The sequence below is a fragment of the Sturnus vulgaris genome, chromosome 7, assembly GCF_052056855.1.
Source record: "Sturnus vulgaris isolate bStuVul1 chromosome 7, bStuVul1.hap1, whole genome shotgun sequence".
Taxonomy (NCBI): Eukaryota; Metazoa; Chordata; class Aves; order Passeriformes; family Sturnidae; genus Sturnus; species Sturnus vulgaris.
In genome coordinates, this window is record NC_142249.1 from 25,209,267 (window position 1) to 25,236,645 (window position 27,379).

The 27,379-nt window shown below is 37.5% G+C and overlaps 1 protein-coding gene across 1 annotated transcript in view; it reads left to right on the forward strand.

The window, feature by feature from the left end:
• The window catches only part of PLA2R1 (phospholipase A2 receptor 1), a 37,829-nt gene extending 12,671 nt beyond the window's left edge, over nt 1-25,158 (forward strand). The window contains exons 9-30 of the mRNA XM_014880864.2: nt 630-737; nt 2,373-2,485; nt 3,963-4,132; nt 5,119-5,321; nt 5,510-5,655; nt 6,135-6,219; nt 6,594-6,726; nt 7,116-7,151; nt 7,647-7,804; nt 10,637-10,701; nt 11,035-11,138; nt 12,418-12,560; nt 13,399-13,516; nt 14,208-14,338; nt 14,897-15,032; nt 18,330-18,568; nt 19,111-19,279; nt 20,182-20,322; nt 20,751-20,867; nt 21,303-21,479; nt 22,064-22,093; nt 22,300-25,158. Of these exons, the coding sequence (XP_014736350.2) occupies nt 630-737; nt 2,373-2,485; nt 3,963-4,132; nt 5,119-5,321; nt 5,510-5,655; nt 6,135-6,219; nt 6,594-6,726; nt 7,116-7,151; nt 7,647-7,804; nt 10,637-10,701; nt 11,035-11,138; nt 12,418-12,560; nt 13,399-13,516; nt 14,208-14,338; nt 14,897-15,032; nt 18,330-18,568; nt 19,111-19,279; nt 20,182-20,322; nt 20,751-20,867; nt 21,303-21,479; nt 22,064-22,093; nt 22,300-22,517 (2,940 nt within the window). The 3' untranslated portion in view covers nt 22,518-25,158. The remainder of the gene's footprint in view (nt 1-629; nt 738-2,372; nt 2,486-3,962; nt 4,133-5,118; nt 5,322-5,509; nt 5,656-6,134; nt 6,220-6,593; nt 6,727-7,115; nt 7,152-7,646; nt 7,805-10,636; nt 10,702-11,034; nt 11,139-12,417; nt 12,561-13,398; nt 13,517-14,207; nt 14,339-14,896; nt 15,033-18,329; nt 18,569-19,110; nt 19,280-20,181; nt 20,323-20,750; nt 20,868-21,302; nt 21,480-22,063; nt 22,094-22,299) is intronic.
• Nucleotides 25,159-27,379: the final 2,221 nt, after the last annotated feature.

Here is a 27,379-nt window from a genome sequence, read left to right on the forward strand (position 1 = left end):
ACAGTAGTGGGTCCAGGTTGCAGTCTTTAACTCAGGGGAAAGCCAAGACAACTACAATAACTGGGGAAAGCATGTTCCTATTGGAAGCAGAAAATAGGACTTTGGAACAATTGGGGTTTTAGATTCCAAAGTTGTATTTTACTCAGTTTGCAAGTGCAAACAAACAAATGAAAATGTAAAATACAAAGGAAAAGGAGGTTCAAGATAAAATTTTTCAAGCATTGTTTTTGATACATGTCCACTATGTACAGATGTGTGAAAATTATATAATGAAAAGTTTGTAATATCTTGAGTAAGGACTGTTGAAATACAGAGATTAATCTTACAAAAAACTGTGATAGCTAGGAAAAAAAGTGCTCTGGCATGGCCATGGTGTTAGCTAATTAAGATGCTTTATATCCTGAAGACTGATTCAAAGAGACAAACCCATTTGTATGATTGATTTGAGATGTCCTGCTGACAGTGTTGGTAGAAATAAATGGACCATCTAAGGATAAGTAAATGGAGTGAGTAAAATTGCTCATTTTTGGTGAAGAGTTAAAAGAGGAAAAGAGAATGTAATCTAATTTTTTTATATATATACATTGGAATATGAGTATATATAAAATATACTCTTTTTTATTCCTTAGGAGGGAGATTGGAGGATTAAAAAATGTGAAGACAAATCTTTCTTTATCTGCAAAAAAGCAGGGGAATTTAATAGTGTCTCTCCTGAACTGGAATCAAGTTGTCCAGAGGTAAGTGGGTTTGTAGTTGTTTTAGAACTATACTAATGACGTAGAATTATATAGGTAACCTGTAAATACAGCTACAGAACATACGGATGCAAATGGAGAGATGATTTTAGTTTTGCATATTAAAGACATGCATGTTTTGCTTGGAAAAGTCTCATTGTTTGCTTTAAATGTATGTAAACTAAATTTTAATGTAAGATTTAGAGCCTTCACAAGGTGCCTTTCATGGCTTGTTGTTTCATCAGCGATTGTGACCCAAATTCCTATTTCTTTCTAGATCAAAAGTGAAGCACTTTTGCCCACCATCTGTGCAAATAATGGCTGTTATATGATGCCTCATCCCACACATGGTTTTCATACATTGAAATGGAATGTCAGGGTGAAAAACAATCGGTTTCATTGACACAGAGAGTGAACTCTTCCACTCTTACATTAGAATTCCATTTGCTTTCAAACACAAATGGCAAGGAGCACAGCTATCTAACTAGGACAGTCTGTCATATTTTTAGGCATTTAGGCTCTGCATTCTGATAGTAAAAGGAAACATGTTAAAGTATGACTTTATTTGCCATCAGTTCCTTTTCAGTGTAGAAAGAGGAAACTTGTTGAATTTCTGTTAAATTCAAAACTGTGGAGGAAAAAGATTTCTCTTTTCTTAGCTGCTTTATTATTTAGCTCATTGTCTTCCTTTTTAAAATTTTCATTTCTTGGGTAATGAAGGAACTCAACCAGTTCAGTTGAATTACAAGAAGGTTGAAGTTGAACTGCTTGGAGTCAGATGCAGTCTTTTGCCAGATGTAGTGTCCAGATCCAGAATTCTTGTCATACCATTATGGACATTATTGCTTGATTCCAGCTTAACGTTTCCAAAAGTTTAGGATGACTGCATTCATTTCATTTGAACCAATGTGTTTTGTCACTCAAGAATTTTGTGTGCTATTAGTGTAAGAAAGGTTTGTCACAGTCCTGACTGGATGAAAAATGTGCAGAGCATCCAGGTTTTCTGGACAAGTTGTAGTCAGTAGTTTGACAGCACTTCAGCTTCTTCTCAATGCTGTGTCCCACAGGACTGAGTCTCAAGGTATTGAGCCACTGGTCATAAATATTTTGATCCAGTCTGGCAACTTCTACTCGGGATAAATTTCCACTTCTTGGTGTTTCATACTCTGTGAAAACATTTGCTGGACCCTCTTACAGTCCCTTGGCTTTGATCCTTTTCTTTTTAATGTGAAAAAAGTTACATTCATTTAATCAAAAGACTGAGATTGTATTATCCCTTTATTCTCTTGTTTATTTAAAACATTTAATCATAAGACTAAGCAGGTATGTTGCATGAACTTATATCAGCAGAACTTACATCAGTCCAGGGGCTGTCTTTTGGATACCCAGGGGTGAATAGTATAAAATAAAAAACTAATAATGAGATGAGATGAAATGAGGCAAACTGACCACTGACACAGTGTTCTGGCTCATCTGATATCCACATTTTCAGTGACTTTGAGGGTAACTGCTCTTCAACCAAAGTAAGAAAGAAAAGATCTGTAGGGATGCCAGGGATCATCAGACAGAAGGTACAAAAGGAGACAGGTTTTTAACAACTATACAATAATCTACAAAATAATGTTCATTTCTTTTAAGGGATGGGAAAGACATGGTGGATATTGTTACAAAATCGACAGTACCCTTCGAAGTTTTGAACATGCTTCCAGTGGTTATTTCTGCCCATCTGCACTTGTATCAGTAACAAACAGGTAGTTAATCCTATTAGACAGTGTGAAGATACCTCTAACAAGAGCTATTCTAACTTTATAAAGCGTTGCATGGCAAAAGATATTACCATTGTGAAATAATATTTGCTTGAGAGGTGAGCATAATTACTAACATCAGCTAAAATCCAAAGTGTGCTTTCCCTTGCTGTTTAATTAAAAATAAATTTAGTATAAAGCAACTGTTAGACTAATAGACACTTGTAGCAATGTGCACACATGGTCTTGCAGAAATCTAAAGAAAATACTTTCTACAGGGGTATGTAACATCTTTAAGAAACTTTATTGGTGTACTTGGAAGGTGTACTGAAAAATGAAAATATACTTACTTTTTATAATGAAAAAATATAACATTTTAATCCAAATCAATTAATGTTTTATAAATGTTTATATTTATGTATTAATTTTATGTGATTTCTCAGCAAACAGGGTAAGAAAGTAAATGTTTGAAAGCATTTGTCGCTGTTTTCCAATGCCTTGTTCTTATTTGCCTCTATTTCAGCTTTATCAAGAGCTTTCTCCTCTGTAGATGTCCAGATGCTTGGGTTTTCTCTCCTCTCTTTGTTATTTACCCTTTATGTTGGCTTTCCATTAAAGCCATTTTATCCATTAATAGATAAATTGCATAGATACTTTAACTGCTGTACATTTATTGTTAAAAAAAACCCAAACCCTAAATAACAAGTAAAACCCTATACCCCAAAAATATAATGAGGAAATGTCTGCTGCCTTTAGACCAGGGGAAGTAACCCCCAGAATTTAGATAAACAATAGGTAGGTATTTTAGGAAAGCACTGGCTACCCTACATAAGGATTTACATCAGTGGGAATTTGCCCTGCCTTGTGGTTTTAGGATTGTGCACAGGGTGTGCAGCACTGAGCTGTAGTGTGACAAAGGTCCTTTTAAGGGAATAAAGGACAAATTCTTGCAGCTCAAATGTGGCAGGGAGCTGAGGGCATGCTGCACATCCCTGGAATCATGTCTTCTCTCTTTTTCTGTTTGTTTCTTTTTTGGTTTTTTTTCCCAATTCTGGGTGTAGCCATCGCTAATTATGATGTCAGTTTCCAGTTCCAGTTGGCAGCAGTGGCAAGGAGTAGCAAAAACATGTTTGTTTAGTGGTTTTTTCAAATTACTTCTGGGGTTTCTTGTTCTGAAGTGAAAACTTTTCAGTTATTGATCCTAAAATATTCACTATATAGTAAGTTGTAGAGGAAGGAGAGTAGATGTAAAAAGAGAATATGCAGAGGAAAGTGCTTAAGTACTAAAAAAAATAGGGAAAAATTGTCACTTGTGCTACAGACTTGTGCCTCAAGTTCCTCACTGCATTCTGTAAATAAAATTAAATACCTCTGTTACAATTTTCTTTTCTGAGATAACTTAAATTATTTCATGAGAGCTATCCACTGAGATACTGATTTACCTATTTTATTCTAAAACCTTTATCTTGATTATCTTATTAAGGTTTGAACAAGCTTTTATCAACAGCATGATCCGCAGCATGGCAGAATCTGAGAGAACTTATATTTGGATAGGATTGCAAGACCTTAATAACACAGGAGAATACTTCTGGTTAAGTACAGCAGGAAAGAATCGCTCTGTGAGCTACACAAACTGGAGCAAGTACCAGCCACGTGAGTAGCATGCTGGTAAAAAAACCAATGACTTGGGAATTGAGGAGTGTGCTTCCTTCTCCGTGGCACCAGTGGCTTGGCAAGGACTGAAGAGTCCCAGTCCTTTCCTCCCTGCCTGGCCAGGAGAGCAGAGAGGTAAATTTACATCTGCTGTTGGCTCCATAACCTGAAGTTGCCCATAGTCAGACCCTCCATACAGACACAGCTAATCCCTGAAATTCTTCTCCTGTGAGATGTTTTTCTTACGTTCCTTTATGAACCATAACACATTTGTTATATACATCATTTTTTTAAAAAAATGTCAAAAACCAAACTTGATGATTTCCATCCATTTCTTTATGAACTTTTCAAGGACTTCCTGAGACTCCCAGAAAAAGATCCTAGAAAAGTAAAGAATTGCATTCAGTAACAATCACAATCTGAGATTTGCATTTTATATGAAAAATAGGCCAAAGATTGCCAGATACATGTCTGTGAGTTACAGCACTTTGTGGAGCTTTCTTCTTCTTCCCCTTTAGTTTGATCTAGTTTTTAATAGTAATTCTAAGGAAAATATTCCAAGGAAACAAAGTGAAAAAATTAAATAGCTGTTGAATCTTTGAAATATAAACCACTAAGCAATACCTGAAAATAGAGACACAATTATAAAGATACTCTGTTTCTATAATGGCTATCTGATTTGGACTTTTTATTGCTTTACTGCTGCATTTTGCAGAAGTAATGTTTTTAATTGAGTTTCTTCTGTATTTTGTGAGAGGAACCATTTGTCATGATTCATTTTACAAGTTCAAGTCAGCCCTAAGACAGGCTTTTAAACTTATAAAACAGGCTGCTGACCAAAGAATTTGCCAGTTTTCTAAGTTCGTTAAGGTTTTATCCAGAAACTCATGACAATAAAACAGCCACTTGACCAAAAAAAAAAAAAAAACAACCCCACAAAATTCAGATGTTTTATTCTGATATTCAGCTTTTATTCCCATGTCTAGGTCATTCTGGAGGATGTGTGGCTATGCGAGGGCAGCAGCCTGTTGGTTATTGGGAGGTGAAAAGCTGTAAGAACTTCAAAGCAATGTCATTGTGCAAGCAAAAAATCAATTCTTATGAAGAACCCGAACTTACTTTTCAAAAATATTCAAGTTCCTGCTATTTTGGATGGGAGTCAGAACCTAATTTGCTCAACTGCTACAAGGTACATGTCATACTTGCTTTGAGTTTTTCTGATTCTACACCTGCTTAAGGATATGCTGTTCCAAGCTATGCTTGGAATATACATGACTTTAGTTTGGAAAAACTGATTAATATTTGATTTTTATGGGTTTCTGAAAGAACTGCTCTCTAAAATGAACTGCATTTATGACAATGTTTATTTTATTGCAGATATTTCACAATGAGAAAGTTCTGATGAGAAGAACATGGGATGAAGCAGAAACGTTATGTCGAGATTTTGGAGCCCATCTTGCTAGTTTTAGCCACATCTATGAAGAGACGTTTTTAAACAATCTGTTATATACAATTTTTGATAGGTAAGTATATTTTTAAAACCAACAAGATTCATCTTAATCATGCTAATCTACAATTTACCTTATTCCATCCTCTTTGCTAGTGTCCAAAGAAGTTCCTACTCTAACGTGAACTTAAAAATGGGTGAAATGCATCAGCAACATTACAATGTGATTCTTTTTGAAGATGATCTTTGTGGTAAATGTTGAGCAGCTGTTATTGTCAAGGTGGTATTTTTGTGAGTTAACATTCCTCTTTGAAATGGACGTTCAACAATTTTAATCCTGTTTTAAATGTTTTCGTCTTGTAAAACATAATCTAATATTTTAGTAGGGAAGCAAGAGTTTACTTCAAGGATACTAAAAAGTTAAGAAATGTATTATGGAATGATAAATTGAATTCAATAAGAAATTAATATGTATATTTGTACTATTAAAAATTATTTCAGAAATGGCTAAGAAAAAGTGCATGAGAAATGTTATTTTCTTTGTTTCTGTTCTAGAACGGAAGAGAGGCAGTTCTGGATTGGATTTAATAAAAGAAATGCACTTCCTGGAGGGACATGGCAGTGGTCTGACAGAACACCTGTAACTATCTGTTTACTCTGTTTTTCAGTAACCTCTTAAGTCATCTGAGCATACATTGAACCAAGGCAAAGGCTTTTAGATATGGGCAGCTGCTGTTAATCATGTCAAAAAGTTGTTAGGTTTCATAGCTATTTAGTTATTTTTATGAAGAAGAAGTCTGGTATAAGATGTGTAAGTTTGCCAGGACATTGGGAGAACATGGCTATGGACCTTATTATTTGTATTTTACCATCATAATTTGGGCAGTCCTCTAATTTTGGTTAGATGTTCCTATTGTACATACATGTCTAAATGCTTTCTTTTTCTCCATGATGAGTTTTTTAAATGCTTCATCTTGGGTTGTCAGTGAAAGAGAATGAATGTGCTGTTTTCAGGTTGTATCTTCGTTTTTGGAGGACAAGTATGTCGAAGAGGACTCAAGAAATTGTGGTGTGTTCAGGGTAAACAGAACAGTCTTTCCAGCACACTGCAATGAAAAACGTGAATGGATATGCAAAATACCCAAAGGTAGAATGTTAATTAACATGCATTGTCTGTTATACACATTACTTGCAATTCAGTAGAGACAGGGAAAAAATTATCTGGAAGTCTCCTTTTTAGCCACCTCTAGAGTTCTCACTGGTCTTCTGCATGAAACCATGGCAAAGCCAAATGGGTTATTCCACTTGTTTGTTGCCCAGTTTACGGATCTAATGTGAACATTCAACTTAAAAACATATAGTAATATTACCAATTAGTTAGAAATACTCATTCAAAGTTGTTAGTCATAAAAACTATAGTAATGTTTTTTTATTGAGTGTGCCAATTATTTTATTTGACATTTAAGTTCTTTTCTTATCCCTGAACAAGAATAGCAATGTTCTTAATGATTTTTGTTTTGTATTTTTTTTTTGCAGGTGTCAAACCAATGAGTCCAGCTTGGTACACAGCTGGTATGAAAATATTTTCTTTTTTTTACCTTGAAACCATATAATTTGGAAATACAATTTGAGCCCTTGTTAAAAATAAAATAACTAAAATATTCCAAGTTGAAAAATTACAGTAAGGAGCTCTGTAGGAACTTCTTGTTACAGATCAAATCTGCCATTGTTGTTTAGGAACACCACAGCATCAGATAATGCTTTGGTTGGGTTAGGGAATATTGCCAGTAATAAGTACAGAAGTTTGATAAACTGATCATCACATTAAAACTGCCCTGCTGTTAAGCCTGGACAAGACAACTCTTGATATCTATCTCAGGAGATAGAGTATTAGAAAAAAAACCCAACTCGTAGTCCATTTTTATCACCACAAATTGATATGCTGTTCCTAGTGGCATATTTGTCCTCTGACATGTGGCTGCAGGCAGGCCATGAAGGTAAAAAAAATGAGACTTGAAATGAGTTTTTTACCCCTGCATACCACTGACTCTTTTGCTCATTTTCTAGAACTTCCCTGGTCATATTATCAAGGAGCAGAATATCTTTTCCATGTCAGCCCTGCTGAATGGGAAACCTGTAAGTTTGTCTGTGGCTGGCTTCGTGGTGGATTGGCAATTATAAATTCTTCTGGTGAACAAACCTTTATTCAAAATAAAATAAGGAAGGTAAGAAAAAGTACCCCTTTTAAAAAATAAACCCTCAGGTGGTAACTGGCTGTATCTTTCAGAGAATCTATCTGCCTATTATTCCAGGTAGAATCCAAAAGAGATTTTACTTTAGAAATAATGTTCTTGCTGTCTTCATTTCTCATGTCTCTCCCTGAAACTCTATTTAGCTTAAGAAGCCAGTAACATTTCAAATCTGCAGAATCAGCTCTACTAGTGAGCAGGTTGATCAGTCTGCCTCAAAAGACCCAAGAGAAGCAAAAGCCAGCTTCCAATCCCAAAGCTGGGAAGGTGTTGGGGGCAAAGAGAAAGGTGTGTTTCATGTATGGTGTACATCCTTCTCTATTTCTTCCTCTGCACCCACCCCTTTCTGGCCAGGGGGAGCTCTCCTGGTTCCTCACATGCACCCAGGGGTTCTGCATCCACTGGGATGTCTCCTGATCCAAGTGCAGTTCTGCTCCATTCCCATTTTGTCACTTGGCAGCTGGTGGTCAGGTAGCAATGCAGAGGGATGTTACAGAGTGGTGTTTCAGAGGGTGTATTAGCATAATGTGGGCAGCAAATGCAGGTGTTTGAAATGGTCTCCGTAGTTCCAAAATCATCATTTGATGATTTGATCATCCAGAAAGATAATTTGAAATGTTACTGTTGAGGACAGCTGGCCAAGAGTGACGATTTACCAATTTCACTGCATCTTAATTATATCTGGATCTAGAAACCATAGAGGAGGATGCTTATGGCCATGGAAATAGGTTACCTTTTCATCTGTGTACACCAGCGTGGGTAATATTCCAATGAGTCCACAGATTTGTATGATGTCTATTGATTAAACCCCCTTGTGACTAGGGATTCTTATATGGGGGAAAAAAAGACAGTTTCCTCTAAATTTCCTCCTCTGGTTTACAGCAGAATTTATCTAGAACGTTTCTGATGTAACAAACAGCTTTGAAGGTGAGAAATAGCTTCACAAGCAGATGCATTCTCAAGAAACTGAGTCTGTTTCCTTTTAGGTGTTCTCAGTAAAAGCAAAATAATTAAAATTTTAAAAATTTATGCAAATAATCTGCCTTAGTGAGGACAAAAATTCTACAGCTGTAATGTAAAGGAATATTGTAGTGTAATCTTTAAAAGAACATCTAGTTCTGGGTAGAAAAGCTCTCGACCCACACTTACTGTGTACTGAGGCCTTCTCTGCTTTTAACTTGTAACACAAAGCATAAAAAGAATTGTGTTGCACTAATATGAGGTCTTTCAGTTTCCAAGGAATTCTACATAATTTTTATATCCTATTTAAGTAATTAAAGCATGATGAAATAGATTTAAACCAGTAGATCATAGCAGGAAAAGTTTATGATGAACAGCAACAGAACTGGTTATGCTGTCATGTCTTCTTCCACATCTACCAGAGACTGTGATGTGATATGGTTATATTACCTAATTCTGAATATTTATGACTTTAAAAATGATAGAAGTTTAAAAATATATTTTTCCAGCTTAAGATCACTTAAAATGTATAATCAAATGCAGCTTCTGAAGTCATGTTTACTTACATAAGATCTTTTAAAAGTGGATTTATTATTAGAATTAGTGATTATTTCAAAAGTTTATGTGCAGAAGCAAAGTTTAGTCTCTAGACACTGGAAATCAGCTTAACCTTCCTAGAAGATTTGTCTCAGCATACAAAATACACAGCTATTTTAAAGCCTGCTGGGTTTGGCTGAGCTTTCCCAGCATAGCCACGTTTGTCTCTGAGTGATTATAACTGTTTTCCTTTGGAAGTAGGAGTAAGTATGGCAATCACTAAAATAATATTCAGCAGTCCAAACAGACTTTGCATGTGTCATTTGAAAACTTGGTCAAAATTTCTTAGTGTGGAATTTGGAATCACATTTTTCACTATTTCTTTAAAAACTGTAATATGTGGGCTGAGTGCTGTAATTAGAAAACTAAACTCAGGAGCCAGGCAATACCAAATCAGAGAGCATTCCAGAGTCTTTTGTCAGAAATCTGTTTTCTTCATTTGATATTGCTGTATAAGATGTGAGCTGGAGAAATCCTAACTCAGACAGTGTGGAAGCACTACACAGGCTGGACTTCAGTTCTTTCTGTCAAAAAATAAATGCTCTACAGATACAAAGTGGCTTCTTTAGTGACCTGCTCATTCAGAACTTTCTGTTTTATCTTGTTCCAAAAGCCCCCAAACTGTGACTTAGTGTCAAACCCTGAAGTGAAACCAATCCATAGATCCATAGCTAAAATCAGTTCAACTAAGCAATAGCACATGGCTGTTACTATTATATTACATTACATTACATTATTTCCATGGCTTTTCAATAACGCTTTGCCTTTTAGAAGCAAAGGTCTACATCCTTTCATGACAACAGCAATCAATATTGAAAGCATCCCTAGAAAACTGTGGTATGAACCATACAAAGTTAGTAAATGTTCAGAAAGCATTTGGGAAACATCGAGAATCAGCACTGTATTACTGCTTAAAGGAAATATTTGCTATTGTTTAATTTTAGGAATTGGGGAAAAACAAATTCTGGTCTAAGACCAGATAGGCTGTAAATTCCTAAAACTGTAAATTGCTAGGTTACATGAGACACATCAGCAATCCTGTGGAAAGATGGGAGCTAAATCATGCTCTACTCAAGTAAATAACCTCACTGAAGTTGCATGAATTAACGTGGGCAGGATTTAGCATGTGTTCTTCCCATTGGAACCCAGTGGAGATGCTATTTGAGTACAGGGTCTGACTTTAGGGGTTTGTTAATGCATTGGTAGAAGGGCAACAACATCTAAACACTTGGCAAAACATTTCCTTTCTAGCTCTCGAATAGCGACGTGCACTGGTGGATTGGATTGCACACAGAAAACCTCAGTGAGGAGTTTCGGTAAGAATTTGTGTATGCCACAGCTGCTGTGGGTTGTGCTTGGCATGCCCTGTCCCAGTAGGATGGGCCAAAGCAGTTTGGTGACTGAGTGAGATATGCAAGAGACAATTTCAATTCTCATGTAAATATCATTCAGAATAATATTGCTCTTAATTTATCTCCAATTGCAGTATCCTTCTGGCAGGGTTATAAAAGGCATTTATATTGACCTTGGTCACAGTGGTTGGTTGTTTACTTTCTCCCTTGCATCTCCTTTTGAACCCTCTAATGGAGGGTGTAATTTTAGGTAAGGATAGGAAAAAGTGAAACTTTATTCTTAATATTTCTGTGCAGATGGAGAGATGAATCTCCAGTAACATACCAGAACTGGGATGAAGGGAGGGAAAGAGATCTGCAGAAACCAGGGAAAAGATGTGGCTTCATTTCATCACAAACAGGTTTCTTTTCTATTTCCTTTTGCTACAGTAATTGTAACTTGATTCTGTTGTTGGCCAAAGGGTTTATGTTTTCTTTCTATTGCTTTTGAGAAATGCAGTCCATATTGAAGTCCTGTTCCATGGTTATAATTTGTATGACTGCTTCTGTGATTGAGGAAGGCATAGGGAAATATTAACATGCTCAGAGACTAGGTTGTAGTTTTAAAAGTATTTTAGTATTTGCAGTTCTCTAATGTCAAAATACAAACATTCCAGTGCCATTGATACCTCAGTTTTAATTGGGCTTTTATATGGAACAGCAATAATGTTAATGCATTGCTGGTGTTCACAGATACTTTTCTCATAACCAAATGACACACATGGACTTAGCAACAAATTTTCCTACATCTCTAAACTGTTTTAGCACAGGACTTCAAGTACTCAGGATTCTACCTTATTTTTTATCCCATAGCCAATCTGCTGAGGGATTTTTGGGTGCCATAATTTTGGTGCTAGCCTTTCAATTATGGCAAAGTTCTATATTTTACTAGGGTATTAAAAAAAGTCACAGTCCTGCTTGTTTAGTGATTTCTGTCATCTCACAGTGTCTGCTTTCTACTGATCTGCAAGTCATATCATAAAGTAAACATGTCAGGTTCCAATGAAAATAAAAATAGCTAGCTTTGTATTTGTGAGAAGAGCTGAAAAAGATTAATGCAGCTGTAGTCCTGTAATTCCAGCCTCGAAAGTCAAAACTGAAAAAATGTAAAACCGCCTTCTTTTTCCACACATAATCTCGGGGTTTTGGTTCATGATTTTTGAATGCTTGAGTTTGCAATTGCCATATTTAGTATCAGAAAAAAAGGAAGACATGCCCGCCCTTCCCCCTCAACTGGCCAAAAATTTGTTGAGTTTCCTGAAAAGTATGTTTTCTTTCTAAGCAGATCAGCATTTTTTATCATCACCTGGATCTTGCCAAAAATTTTCAATGTAAGGAAGCAGAACTATTTTATCTGGAAGGCAACTTTTTTTTTTCATAATTTATTTTTCAAATGAATGATTATATAGTCATATGTTATGTGACTCAGTGTAGAGGAATTGGTTTTACTTGATGAAATTACACTGGAAATAACAGTATGTGCCCATGAACCATCAGATCCACTATAATGCAGTATGTCCAAATGTATTTGATGTAGAATCTCTTTTTACTCAAACACTAAACAATATCTTAGCTATGTAAGAAAAAAACCCTTTCCAATTCTCAAACCAACGCTGAACTGTGATTTTTCTTTTTGCTCAGGACTGTGGGGTGATGAAAATTGTACTGTTTCTCTTCCCTGCGTTTGTAAACGCAAAATTCCAAAGAAGATAGAGAAAGAGATTCCAAAAGACCCGAACCAACAAGGAGCGTGTCCCAAAGGCTGGTTACATTTTGGATTCAAAGTAAAAGCCTTTTTTTTATGCTGTTTCATTGTTCAAAATGCATTCCATATGTAGGACAGAAATTGTACTTAAGAATTGCTTAATATTTGAAGATTTTCTTGCTCCTTGAAAACAGGGCCCTTAGGTTTATAATCACTGACACGATGACACCAAGATTTATTGCTGTTAAGTAGCTGCCCACACTTTAAGAAGTTATCTTAACAAGGTGTTAAAAATTTTACTTTAATTTCAGGAAATAAATACTCATATATATATGCAAAAGCCATTCAATTGTATTTGTTCCTTTGCCATGAAAAGCCTGTCTTTTTGGCATAAAGAGCCTCTCTTTTTCACATATTACAATTCCAAGTGTCTTTTATGATCTCAAAAGAGGTCTCTAACCTCTTGATGTCTTAAATGAATCCCTAATTGCTGCTGTCCTCTGAAACGTGCTGTTTCAAATGGACTTCATTAAAGATAATTATAAGCCAAAGTCTATTTGCAATTGAGGGTCAAAAGGTAAGTATTTCATCTGTCTTCTCTTAAATGCCTAAGTTCCTTAATAGCGACATGCATTGAGGTGGCTGAATTTAGCCCAGTGCTCACTGCAGTGACTGCAAGGATAAATTTAACCTCAATTGTTTGCCTTGAGAAAACTGATTTGAATGCAATCCAGATTACAGCTGAAAACTAACACTGAGCATGCTGGAGATGTCCATAGCAGGACAGAAACCAGTGAAATATTTAACATTCAGTAACAGCACATGAAATGTTTTAGTGATCCCTCAGTGATTGATAAATGACGGGAGGAAAGCAAACAAATCAAGTTTGTTTCTTTGGTTTTGTTTTTTTGAAACAGTGCTTTTTAATACAAATGCCAAAGGATCCAGAACATCTGAGAAACTGGTACTCTGCACAAGAATTCTGCAGTAACTATGATGGGTCACTTGCTGTCCTGGAAGATGAACTGGAGCAAGGTAGAGTGAAAATACTGTTAAATAAATAAAACATCATCTTCATTAGGATGCTGTAGTAAAGTTTGATCTTGGATACAGATTTAGGAAAGAAGATTGTTCAGCTCTTACCCATGGTTCCACTGCTTTAAACGCATTCATGTTTCTCCTTCTCAGTTTGCCAAAATGTAAAGGTTCACTGAGATACATGACAGGAACATTTTAAGGAATAATTGCAAATTCTTTTGTGCTTACCACACGCTTAAAAAATACTCCCAAAACTGGAATAGTCATTTAAAAATTTTGCAGTTTAAAATTTTTATTACCTCATTTTTATCTTTTAGTAGTACTTAAAATCTTATCTGTAGTATAGCACAGGCTGGAACTGTCAGAGAAATAAATGCCAGCAAATTTGGAAATATTTATGAACCCTATTCATAAAAATCCTGTAGAAAGCTTCTTCAATTGGATTGTGTTGTGGTTGGACTGGTATTATTAGCTAATAGACTAGATCCTAACCCGATTGAAATTAATCAATTTAACGGAATTTTTAGTTAGATGGTACTGAAATGCCACTCATTCTTATTTTCTAGTAACTATGTAACGTCATTGATTGGAAATTAATTTTTCAATGCTTTAGAGTGTTGCAAGACACCTCATCTATCCCTAAGTGTTTACTGGTTTATTTTATTTTGTTTCTGTTTCATTTTTTTAGCTTTCATAACAATGAATCTATATGGGTGGAAAACTAGTGTTTGGATAGGTTTCCAGAGTGATGATTATGAAAAACAATTGAATGAAAATCCTCAAATGTATTCCAACTGGTCGCCTGTTGAAGTAGTGGATGTGAGTATTTTCAGGGGGGTTGTGACACTGAGAAGTTGGTTTTATGCACAAAAGTAATGACTTCCATAAGACATTGCCAAAGTTGTTACAGCAGTTTAAGCTGCTCTTAATTTTTGCAATTTCAAAGAACTATGGGCAGAGATTTACAGGCATAACTAGAAGGCACCATCAAGACAGGCATTTACATAATTTGTGGCTCTACCCACATTCTATTGGAGCTGGTTTTAAGCAGCAAATTTAGAATCAAGTAGTTAGTATTAGATGCTTGGTCTGAGCGAAGTTTAGGAACAAGATTATGAATTTCCTGTTTTAATACATTGTTTTACAACATGTTGGTCCCAATTGGGGTTAGCAATTTGGTTTGTTCACTGAAAGCTTGTGACTTTTTAATTGTGAGGCTATTGTTTCAAATTGTATTTATGTGACTGTTCGTTGTTCTACTTAAATGTTTGTTTTAGCAATTGTGAGATAATGATTCTCCTAAATTTGATGCAATAATTATGCATTGTTTTACACACTGTATTTTTAAATTAATATAAGGTTCTGTGTTGATTGCAGAGAGAGCATTTTAGCATTCAAGATCAACTTCCACTGTGTACACTGGTATCAAATAACCCTAATTTTTATTTTACGGGAAAATGGTACTTAGAAAACTGTCAGAAAAATTATGGGTTTGTCTGCCAAAAGACTCAGGGTAAGGTTTTGTCTTGCTTTGCTACTGTTCTTTTTTCTTACTATATGGGATTTGTCTTACTTTGTTTTTATCTAGAAGCAGCTTTTTATAAGTGTCTCTAAAACAAGGAACATAAAAGATTTCTAAGACAGCTTGCTGCTTAGGCAGGCTAGCTTTACACTATGTAATAAATCAGTAGTTGGGATGTAGAAATAATTGCTAAAAATAAAATTATTCTGTTCTTAAGTTTTCCTCCTAACTTTGAGCATTCTGTATTGCATCTTTGAATTAGAAATAGAGATGAAATTTCATATTTTCTGTCGTGGCTGCAGAGTAGCCACATGAAATTACAAAAGGCTAAACTGAGGGTGATTGTGATGAAAATATGATTTAGTAACTTGCAATGTTAGATCACAAGAGTCTCTAGACAATGTATTATTCTGAGCAGCGTGGATCTGACTTGACTTCTCTTGTCTGGTACCACATTTCTGTAATTCTGGTACCACGAAGTTCCCTTGCCAGAAGCAGGGAGTGTTTGTGAGGAGCTCGGTTCATGGTGTTTCCCCAAGCCCGTGCCTGTGCTGGCCCTGGGCTGGAGCCGTGGGCACCCGCAGCCGTGCCCGGGCAGCCACACAGACCAGCGGCACAGGGAGGGCTGCAAGGACTCTCCTTGGCAGCTGCCTTTACTGCGGGGATGGTTCTGTATGGCTCAGCCCTATGTTATATTATCACCCCTAAATTTAACCCTAAAGTAAAGAGACAACACTCTGCTGCTGCTGCCTGCTCGGCCAGCTGGGAAGCAGAATGAGTCCAAGCTTTGGGCAGTGCTTACCTGGGACTCATACAAAGCATAGCTGGATTTTCTATCATTTATTGGGAACTACAGTTGCAGAAAGGGCTGGAGTGATCCTGTACACAGTGCAGAAAAAATAAATGCGCTTTCCTGCTGGTTTGTTTCAGTTACATCCCAAACATTTGTATTTTAACCCCTTGCTGCTGCTTGAGATAGATGGAGAAGGTGTGCAAAGGCAGGAAGGAAAAGCCTTATGGTGGCCAGGATTCTGACGAGGATTTGGGCTGCAGTGGGTGTTCAGGATTTCCCAGTTGTGTCACTCAAAGTCAGGAATAAAACTCTCCAACACTGTAATTTCAGTATTAGAAAGTTGCATTACTTTATTTCAGTGCCAGGCCTGCAGGGAGTATCTCCTCCTATTCCATGCCCTGCAGCCAGCCAACAGACTAGTTGAAATCTGTGAATCTTATACATATTCATTACATCCCCCAAACTCATGCATATATGCTAAACGTTGCCGTGAGTTCATTTGCATATTTAAATCACTTCTTGGAGCTTATTTACATTGGAGTAGGGGTCTTTTGAGGGTCTCTGGTGGCCATTCAAGGAACATCTCATTCGTCTAATTACCTTTTTTTGGTCATAGCCCTCCAAAAATGTTTCCTTTTTTTGGAATGAATCCCAGTGATGTGGGCAGCTCAAGTTACACCTTGGTATCAGCGTTGCTTAGACCCACAGTCTTCAAGATGACCACTTGCACATGTTAGCACTGTTGGTTAAAGCTAAAGGAATTCACAAGACTTAAACTCTATTTGTTACAATTGGAGGTTTTCTCAGCAGGGAGGTGAATCTGAGTGGCCCATGGGCCTGGCTCTACTGAGCTTGGCACTGCCCCATGGACAGCACAGTGTTCCTGGGTTAAATGGACCATCCTGCCTCCCCAGTGGGACGCCCATGGCACTATGCCAAACGATCAGGCAGTTCAGCTTGATAGTTCAGCAGAAAACTTCCCTATATTTTTTTTTCGTTTGTTTCCTGCTTTATTTATTTATTTTCATCTAATTAATGTCTTTTTCTGCAGCTTTTTACAGGCTGTGGCAGCTTTGTTCAGGGTCAGGCAAACACCAGACCAAAGAATTTGCAGCAGGAAGAGCAGAGAAGCAAGGAAAGGAGTAGTGAGACAGCCTCTTGCTGGCAGTAGGGAACTGCTAAATTTGCTGAAGTGTCCAAATAAATGTGTCAGTTCCTGGAAAGATGAGCTGATGCTTTGCTTCTGCTATTCTGCCTGCATTCCATTTCTCCTTTTTTGAATTATTTTCTGAAGGAGACTAAAATGAAAGAAAGCAGCAGGGGTTTTAAACTGAGTTCTGATCTCTCAGCGTGTCAGTGATTTACAGCGTTTTCTGTTTTTTTTTAAGCAGTGACACATACTGAAAGCTGTAACAGAGCAGGGTGCTTCAGTTAGCTCAAGGGCAGAACTTTTTCTTGCTTAGAAAGTTCTAATTTGAAATGGTTTGTGAATGACTAGTAATAAATTCATTTACTATTTTAAAATGTTTTTAACTCTTCCTCCTCTATTAGTCATAAATGGAACCAAGCCTAAAAAGCTCTTTGCTACCTTGTAGCAAAGCAACCACTTCGTTTTGTAATCACACAAAAGCTTTACAGTGAGAAATAATTAATCCAAACTGATAAACAGGATCAAAACTGCATCATTTTTTGAAGTACACCGGAAGCATTGACACACATTAGCAAAGGCATTTCCCTCCTCTAAGAGAGTGAGTGAAGCAGCATCACAGACTGGGCAGGGGTGAGATGGTCTCTGTCTTCTGGGGTTTTTTTCATCATGAGAGACCCTCTGACTTTCATAAAGCTAAGAACCCTGCTTCTTCCTTTTATTGTTTTAGACATTGCTGTGTTAGTTCATCATCAAAAACAGATTTAAGTCTCCATGCAGAGAGGATTTCTGTTTAAGTGTCACACTGTTGTCTTCCTACATTGGCTTATAGATGTTAAATATGAGCTTGAGAAGCTCCCAAGCATGCACTTTGTTATCCTATTGGCTGTATCACTTATTTGAGGCCAGGGCTTATGATTTAAGCTGATTGTGGAAATTATTAATAATAATAACTCAAAAAAGAGGTAATCTAATTTACATGTGAGGTATCTGGGGATAAAAACACTCTGCAGCCCACAACTACTGGACATTTGGGATATGCCCAGGTATGCAGGTGATTTCTTACTGACCTCCAAAGGTGCAGTCAGTGGAACTAAGCTCATTCAGGTTTGGGAGTTTTTTTAATACATTAAACTCAGCCATTTATGTAATGAGTTTTGTGGTAGAAGTTCAGATACTATTCTAGTAGTCACTGTCTTTTTCTTTTCTAAAAAGTGCCTTCGTAAAACCAAGGAGTTTGTAATTTTTTGATTTGTTTGTAACGATAGTTCTGATTTTTTTAGGAGCTGCTCAGCTGTGATCAAGTTGCCTGTTTTAAAAATAGGTTCTTTATTTCTGTTTATAACAGACGTATCCAGACATGTTATCAATGCATCTGATATGTATCCTGTGCCAGACACTTTAGAATATGGAAACAGAATGTATAAACTAATAAGTGGGAATTTTACATGGTCTTCAGCTTTACAAGCCTGCATGGCAAACAGTGCAGAGCTGGTGAGCATAACAGACCAGTACCACCAGGCTTTCCTCACAGTCATCATCAATCGCCTGGGATACAACCACTGGATCGGGCTCTTCACTTCCGACGTACGTAGCAGAGTCCCTGCCTCTCAATGTGATAATGTGATGCTGCCAAGGAGATTTTCCAGTAACAAGCTAGTGCACTGTGCCATTGATTTGAAGTCACAGAAAGTTTGCATCTGGAGAGGAAACCCTGGAAAATTTGAGCCTTAAACTTTCTTTTTTTTTTTTTTTTAAACATGATGTATAAGTTCAGTGAGAGCCAGTTTGGTACAATGACTACTGAAAACTAAAAGCCATAGAAAACTTTTAAAAACATAGGGGAAAAAAGATCTCTTATGCTGACATTGAAATTTCATTGTTTTATTTGTAGTAAACCAATGGCCCAAATAACTGCTTACTGAAAACAGAAAATTAGATATAGTTATATAGTTTCTAGTCTCCCAAAAGTGAGTTGGGAGGATCTTGGCTCTGCCTTTTATTGATCCTTGCTGGGCTTTTAGAGAATTAAGACATTCTGTAATACTTGGTGAGGATGCCACCAAAAGAAGAGTAACTTGTGTGGTGCTAAAGTATATCAGAAAGATAACCTGAAATTTGTTTTGCAGAATGGGCTTAACTTTGAATGGTCAGATGGGACCAGGTCTTTGTTCACCTTCTGGGAAGATGACGAGTCCCAGGCTTTTGGCAGCTGTGTTTACATGGATACCTCCGGGCACTGGAAAAGTGCAAATTGTGAACAATTTCTGCAAGGAGCAGTTTGCCATGTGCCACCCAGTGAGTCAGTCGAGGTTTATATATTAAATTGCATCTGCAAATGTGTGTACTGACAGTGGAAATATGTGAAAAGAGGTTAATTGGTTAGAGGTTAGGTACTGTTAAGCAAGGCTTAACTTAAACTTAAAACGGAAGTATATTTCTCTGTATTTCCTATTTATGAAACCATTTTTTTCCAATAAAATATTAGCCATCAGGTCTAATCTGTAGGAGAATGGAAAGAGAACTTTCATAATAGAAAAGAAACAGGGAAAATTACTTACTCTGTCTCTTCAGTGAACACTATATTATCTGTGAAAAATGAGTATTGCTAATGACCTAGCTTGAAGGGAAATAAATCCAGTTTGCTGCAATTAACTGTGGGTTGGGAGAAGGGAAGCATTTAGAGCAAAGTGAAAAACTAATCCTGTCTTCACTGATGAGCACATCAAATATTGTGCAATTTTTTTTAGTGAAGGTAAAAATATTTTTCTGTATCCTAAAATATGCTGTGTTCTCTATGCTCTGTCAGTCACCTGGGGTTCAGTTAAATCCAGAATTCAGGTGTGGAACTCCATTCAATGCCAGACTGCAGGGTCTTGTGGCAGCATCCAGTTCTTCAAATATTCCCTATTGAATGGTGTTGATCACCTGGGCCCCTGGGTAGCTCATGACCTCCTCTGCACATCACTATCAGTTAGATTGTCCTGATCCTGCTGTTGTAATCCAGCAAGGTTTTTGATCATAAATAAAACCAACTGTACTCATTTAATACAAATATATGCAACTGCTAGATTTTCACTTTGAAAAAATAGAGGCATAACACAATAACATGCTTATTAGCATTACTCCAAAACAGTGTGTGGAATGTTATATTAATGTGTATTTTGTTGTGCCAATAAAGCTGTGCTGTTACTTCACAGAAAAGAAACTCAATGCCTATAAAGGCTTATGTTCAGAAAAAACTGTACCCTGGATCAAATTCAAAAACAGTTGCTACAGCTTTTCCACAGTTCTGCAGGGCATGAGTTTTGATACAGCATATGAGGTCTGCAAAAATCAAGGTAAGTGATTATTTTGTAGCTACCAAATGTCATTGTGATATCTTAAATCAATATTTACTTTCTGAAATGACTGAAATCATGGCATATGTTTTCTCTGTTTCAAGATAATGATAGTGGAACTCATAAGCCAACTATGAAGTTGGAGGCACCATGCATTAAAAAAGTGTTCCTTTCTGTGTGAAAATACTGGTTTCTCTAATAAAACATAACATGAACATTTTTTCTTCAAATTTATTTTAAAGTCATGTGAGAACAGTTTTGTATTTGCTTGAGCATTTTCACATTAATTACAAATTTAAGAACTTAAAATGTGTAACCAGGCTTTACAAGCTCTTCATTTAAGAATCATAATGTTAACCTTTTGAAATACAATGTTTCATTTTAATGGCATGGATTACTTGAAAATTTGTTCTGCGTTTAATTTGAAGGATCAAATCTTCTGACTATTCAAGATGAAGATGAAAATGCCTTCATTTTGGAAGAATTACACAGTTTTGGTTATTCTGTACAAACGGTTTGGTTGAACGTTCTGCTTGTTACAGATAGTAAGTTTGGGGAAGAATAGAACTGCATGTAAGAATCTGGTTTGGGTTTTGATTCTTTTCCAAAAACCATTTCCAATAACCATTTTTCAAAACACTTTTGTCTTTTGAGATTTTGTTCACTAATTTGTGCCTGTTTCTGATGTAGTAAAATCAGTGAGGCTTTCTGCAATAAAGTATTCTGAATACTCAATATGCATACATGCATGTAAATGCCTTTTTTACTTCTTAAAGACACACTACAGACTGCCTTCTGTGTTAACTACATAGGATATTTTTAAATCCTTCAAGAAAAAAAAAGTAATACAGTGGCCAAACAGACAAAATCCTGGTATTCTGTAATACCGTATTTTTCATGTGAGGGTAAATCTAACTGAAACAGAAATATTTCTCAAAATACTGTTCTATTTTGTGATAATTTTCAACTTCTGCCCATAGATGAGACAGTCTCCTGGTTTGATGGTTCTCCTTTAAATTACTCTAACTGGGGCATCAGAGAGCCTGAATTTGATCATCTCAAAGGGAATTTCTGCATCAGCTTGAGGACCACGGATGGAGTCTGGCAGTTATCTCCATGCAGAGAAAAAAGGGGTTTTGTATGTAAAATGGATGCAGGTATGTGCTTCTGTAAAATAAGGCAATTCTGTCCTTACAATCATTGTTTTACTTGTTCCTTGTTGCTTGCTTACTTGGTGTCAATTTTCCTTTAATTAGTTCTCTTCCTTGGCACTGGGGAAAAAAAAGGCCCTCTGAAAGCCCCAGACAGCTGGGGTGACCTCTGTCTGGGGAGCCCAGGCAGCCACTGCCAGCTGCAGGAACCTTCCTGTGCATCAGGGTGACCTGCACAGCCCCCAGGGAGGGCAGGTCACCAGGCAGCTGTGAGCCCACACAAAATCCCTCAGCCACTGCTGGACCCACTAACCAGTGTTAATTTGTACTTTAAAAGTGAGTAAATACTGCTGCTCATCCATGCACAAATGCCAATTAATATATTCCACCAAATTAAAGGGATTTTAAATAGCATATTAGATTATGTTTAACTTGGCCAGTTGGAATAACATTGACATGAGTCTAATTAAACAAAGAACAGTCTATTCTTGTTGGTTTTAGGTAGATTGTCTTCTCAGTATCCATTTTTAAATGAATATACATAATAACTTCTGTGGGTAATTTTGTGACTGTTCTGGATTTTATTTCAGGTACTGATACAACAGAATCCTCTGGAAAAGGTAAACTGTAGTTTTTGTAATAAGGAATAATACACATTTTGAGCTGATATTTTGTGAGATAATATTTTTCACTGTTGAACCTGTAATTTGAAATATGTCACATATAGGGAGTAGTAATGTTTTCCTTTCAAGAGCTATATGTTTATATTTCAAATTATAATTGTAGCTGTATTTGCTTAATAACAATATCTGTTCTTCCCTTTCAGCATCATACAGTGGCCTTGTAGCTCTGGCTGTTCTGGTGACATTGGTGATGTTGGCTGCCATTTCCCTTTTCCTGTGGTGCCTGCACAAAGAGAATAACCAACTCTTCCGCAGGATACTGTGGGTCAGAAATGCCTATTTGCCACAGATTAATGCTGATAGTCCTGCTTTGGAAGAAAGCATCCTCATTTCTGACTTTGAGAAAAGTGAGAACAATTAATTGATCAGAAGTAGCAAGTGGTCTTGTCTTCTGTGTGAAATTTCACAACCTACAATGGTTTTCTCATTCTCGGGAGTCCCTCAGAGTTCCCATGTCCTGAGAAACCCTCATGGCCATCAGTATCAATGCTGGAGGAGCACCCTATCCTGGAGAGCTTTTGCTTTGTGGCAGGATGAGGTGAGGATACAAGGCAGAGCCATGGAGAAAATTTCCTCTCTGGGACAAGCCAGGAATTGAAAACACTCACAGACCATAAACCTCCAACTACTCACTTGGAGCAGTCACGTTTGAGGTGCCAGAGCAGTGGACATTTTCATGCAGCTTTTTCCTTTGGGAATGTTTGGGCCTTTGTGTTTTCTTTTTCTACTTTGCAGAACCTGCTTATGAGCTGGCATTAAAATTTGGCCTTAAATTTAGGAGCTCTGAAATATATTCCAAGGATTATGGGGAAGACTTTCTTTTCTCTAGCAAAATGAACAGTTATTTTTTTCTGCAAAATGAAGTTATTTTTCAGACAATAGATTCTTATCACATTGATTTCCAAGCTTTCAGGGAGATGAAGTCGCTCTTGACTTGAGACTGCCAGAGTTTTGGTAGTTTGGCCTGTGATGCCTAGTTCATGTTATAAAATAAATTAGTCTAGAGATATAATGGCGTATGGGCATTGTCATCTTGAACTTATATTCATTTGAGATGCATCCAGCATCCTATTAAAGATTTAGCTAAGTCATCTCTCACCTAGATTATTTCAGACATGGAATCCCATCAACCTTCATTAAAAACATTTTCAGGCAATATCTGTTTGAAGAACAATCCCCAATTATAAATCTTTCTGAAGGTATGGAACAAATGGCTTTACTGTTCACCTACAATGTTCCTGTGAGCAGTATTCATGGACATTCTTGCTGAGACCCTGCTCTCCAAAGTGAAGGGGAGCCACATTGCTGTTTCCAAAGGGTGCTAATCCTCTAATCCCATGCAGCAGATGCTTTCCCTTTCAGTGTTCATACCAAGGTGCTAAGAAAGAAGATGAATTTTGCTGATCTGTTGCTCTGCAGGCTGATGGTTGTGAAGGAGCAGCTCAGGTCTCTGTGCTGTCTCAGTTGCAGCAGCCCAGGACAGAAATGTTTACTCTCCTTGGGATTCCCACCACCCCAACCAGTCCTCCACCAGCTTCTCTGAAAACACCTGGGAGCTTTTCAGGGGTTTTAGTTTGTATTTTTATATTGAAATGTGGAAAAACAAATATTTAGCATTTCACTGTGCACTCAGTGTCGTTTTCACCATCTCTAAAAGCTGCTGCAAAGGGCTGCAGTTGTTGTTCTGTTTCTCAGTTTCCTTGTTTTAAGGTGACTCATTCTAAAAATTTTGCAAGAGTCCTGAGGTGGAAGTGTGTTCCTCAGACTTAAGGAAGCAGCTAAGGCCAACTGAAATGCTTTTATACAATATTTGTGCACATGCACAGGAATGTATGACTGCCTTTTAGTTAGATTTCATATGGCCAAAAATTGCCTGTTCGTGCCATAATTTTGTGTAGGGGTATTTTTAAAAATTATTTTGTACATAGAATATTTCTGTGCTGGTTTACAGAACTGGTTTACTCTTTTTGGTGACTTCTAAGTTTGTAGCTATCACAAATTCTTAATCTGAATTTTTTCTATCATATGAAATATAAGTAGCTTTTCTGTGTACATTCCTTCTAGCAGTTTGACCCCATACATTAGTCTTCAGTAATATTTTTAAAGTTTTGGTTTAGTCCTTTAGGTTTATCTATTGGACTGTTTTTATTTGCAGTCCACTATTAGAGTTTGTGGACTGCAACTTTTGAATACAATTGCCAGATAATCTGCTGTTTATATGTATGAACTGTGATAGCTTTTTACCACCAAAAGAAAAGAAAAAAAACTCCTTATGACCTCTTCTTTCCCCATGACTGTTTCACCTATTCAAACTACAACTGGAGGAATTTAAACCAACAAACCCCCTTCATCACATTCACTGAGAACTGTGTAAAAGCTGCTTTCTTAAAGTAGAGCAAGCAGAGTGGCTTGCAGGGTGGTTTTTGTTTGCAAGAGTAAGCTGTGTCATCTCTGAGGACATGTATTTATTGGGCTACAATGCTGTTGACAGTTACACAGAATCTGGTCAGATTCATGTGGTTAATGAAGTAGTTTTTTTTCCACAAAACTTGACATAGATGTTTTATCAATTTTCCTTGAGGTATGTTTAATTCCTTAAAATATATCTGAAGGGTAACGGCATAATCAATAAACTTAACCTCAAAATAATGATTGTTGATTAACATTGATGAAGATGAAAACAAAAATTTCAAGCAATGTTTTCTTCCTACTTTGAAATGGTTTTGAAGGAACAGACCCTTAGATATTTATTTTTAAATCTTTCATCATTTAACTTTTTGTAACTGCAGATATTATTAACTCAAGAATGTAATCGATGATTGCTTTCTAATCTTCCTTCTGGATTTTGTTATCAGTGGCTTTCAATTTTTTTCCCTTAATCAGAGGTCTCCTATACTGTCCCTGATCAGAGTATGTGGTGACTGTGTTTTTATTGATGACATTGGTAGTGAGATTCACTGTATTATTTCAACTGGAAAATTAAAGCCTGACTAATAGTTGTCCATGCTGTAATTTTTCTTGAATCTTTACCCAGCTTTACTAAGAGGAGAGGCTTTAGTGTCTGCTAAGAGCAGCGCCCAGGCCTTGCACTGGCTCATGCTGTGTGAGAACAGCTGGCTCCAGGCTCCTCTCAGGCTGTGTGACTGGACTGGCCCCGGGCACAGCACACGGTCTCCACGCCGCTCTCTGGGTGGTCTGAGCATTTCCCAGGGCATGGGTGAGGATGCCCCAAAACGTGTGTGCAAAGGATACTGTAAGGAGGTGGGAGCCAGAATCATGGCATTAATTTACAGATATTCTCCCAGCCTACTTCTTATGCCCTGCAGTAGTGAGCTGAGGCCTCCAGGGATGAGTGAATGGCTGGAGGGATTTTCCTGCTGAATTGTGGAGGGTGTGTTGTGTGGGAGTCCATTTGTATGTGCCACAAATGAGGTAGAGATATATGGACTGCAGCACAGCAGCTTCCATGGATAGCACCAACATGCTTTGTGTGTCCAAGGACTAGCTTCAAGAAGGCCTGAATAGGCAAGTGAATGTTGTGGGCTTTTGCCATGTTAGCTTCTTTCAATGTTCTTACCCAAAGAGAAGTTTTATATCTTTTCATACCACATCTTTCGCGGGGGATGGAAGAGTATCCCCACCAGAGACAAGTACATTCAGGTCAACGTGACAAACTTTGTCTGCCAGATGTTGGGGCTTGTCAAAACTCCATCTGCTTGTCTTTGCAGATGCCATTCCAGGAGAAAATTTACTTCCTTGTCCCTTTAACAATCCTTACAGCATGTCTCTGAGGAAAAGAGATGTTCAATGCAGCTGCCACGTCCCAGGTGGACACAAGTCTGTGATGAGAACGTTTGTATGCTGGAGATGCCCAGCATGACCAGACACAGTAAAGGGTTGTTGTGGCACAAGGTTTTAAGTGGGCAGCATGACTCCTCAGCAAAGTCCTTTCTGCCTGTGCCTCCCCTGGGCACTGCCATTCCTTGTGCAGGGACCCTCCTCCTGCTCTCCTGCCTCTGCTACCTTTGCACACACACACTTGTGCAGCTGGGGCATGATGAGGGAGCCATGGGCTGTTTGAAATCTCTGCTGTTCATTCCAGAGGGACCATAGGGAAAAAATAGGGGTTTGCATGCTCTGTGCCACTTGACCACCTCTGGCTCCCAAGGCACCATTGCACAAATTCCCATTTAATTTAACCCTCTGCCTTTTTATTAAATGGTGTTACCCGTCCCTCAGTGTAGTAACAGGTACCTCAGTCTCTTGTAATAATAAACCCACTGTAATGAAAACCATGGCATATACTTCCTCCAGGGCATTTACTCGGTTAAAAGCTAAATTGCACACATTCAGCGACTGGGCTCTAAATCCTCAGCTCAGAAAAAAAAAAAAAAAAAAAAAACACAACCAGAAAAAAAGCAACAAAAAAACCCCCCAAACAAACAAAAAACCAACTCCCCCAAAAATAGAGGCCGCTGCTTGAGCTATAATAGTATTATAATATTTCCTTTGGCACTGGTAGAATGCTGGTTTTAAACCCCTGCAGGCCAGCAGTGATATCTTACACTCTGGTGCAGCCCTGACGCAGATGTGTGAGTAACCATCGGGAGCAAACCCACAGGCGTCCTTGCTGTTCTGCCATGGAATGAATTAAGGAAGCCCGCGGTGCTTGGAAGCACAGCCAGTCTCGGTTTGGCCAGTAGATGGTAGTGGTACACACAGAGCTGACAAAATGAGCTGTGCAGCAGAAAATACCACAGGGATCTGCTCTGGATCCTTTAGAAGTTTAGTTAAACAAGCAGCAAAACTCCCAAGTCATAGGACAGCAAATACCAGTGTGGGTTCTGAGCCCTGGCCACAACGTTACAGAACTGTGTTTGGACAGCTTTGCAAGCCTCAATGTTCCTTCTCAACTACTTCAATGGGATGCATTGAAGTGCTTGGAAAGGGATGATGCAAGTCCTTACATTGGTGTGTGAGCTTTTAATTTCTATGGTGAGTCAAGTGAAAATCCACTCAGGTTCCCAAGTAATAAGTAAGCATATCTATTTGGTTTATTTTGATTATGGTGCCTTTCATGGAAAGGCAATTCACTGAAAATGCTTCAGCTATGTGTCTCTCTGGATTTAATATTTTATTTCTTGACTGTAACAGCGCAGGCATTTGCTTACTACTTTTTATGGGAAATGAAAAATTAAGACGTAGAAATGACTGCATAATAAT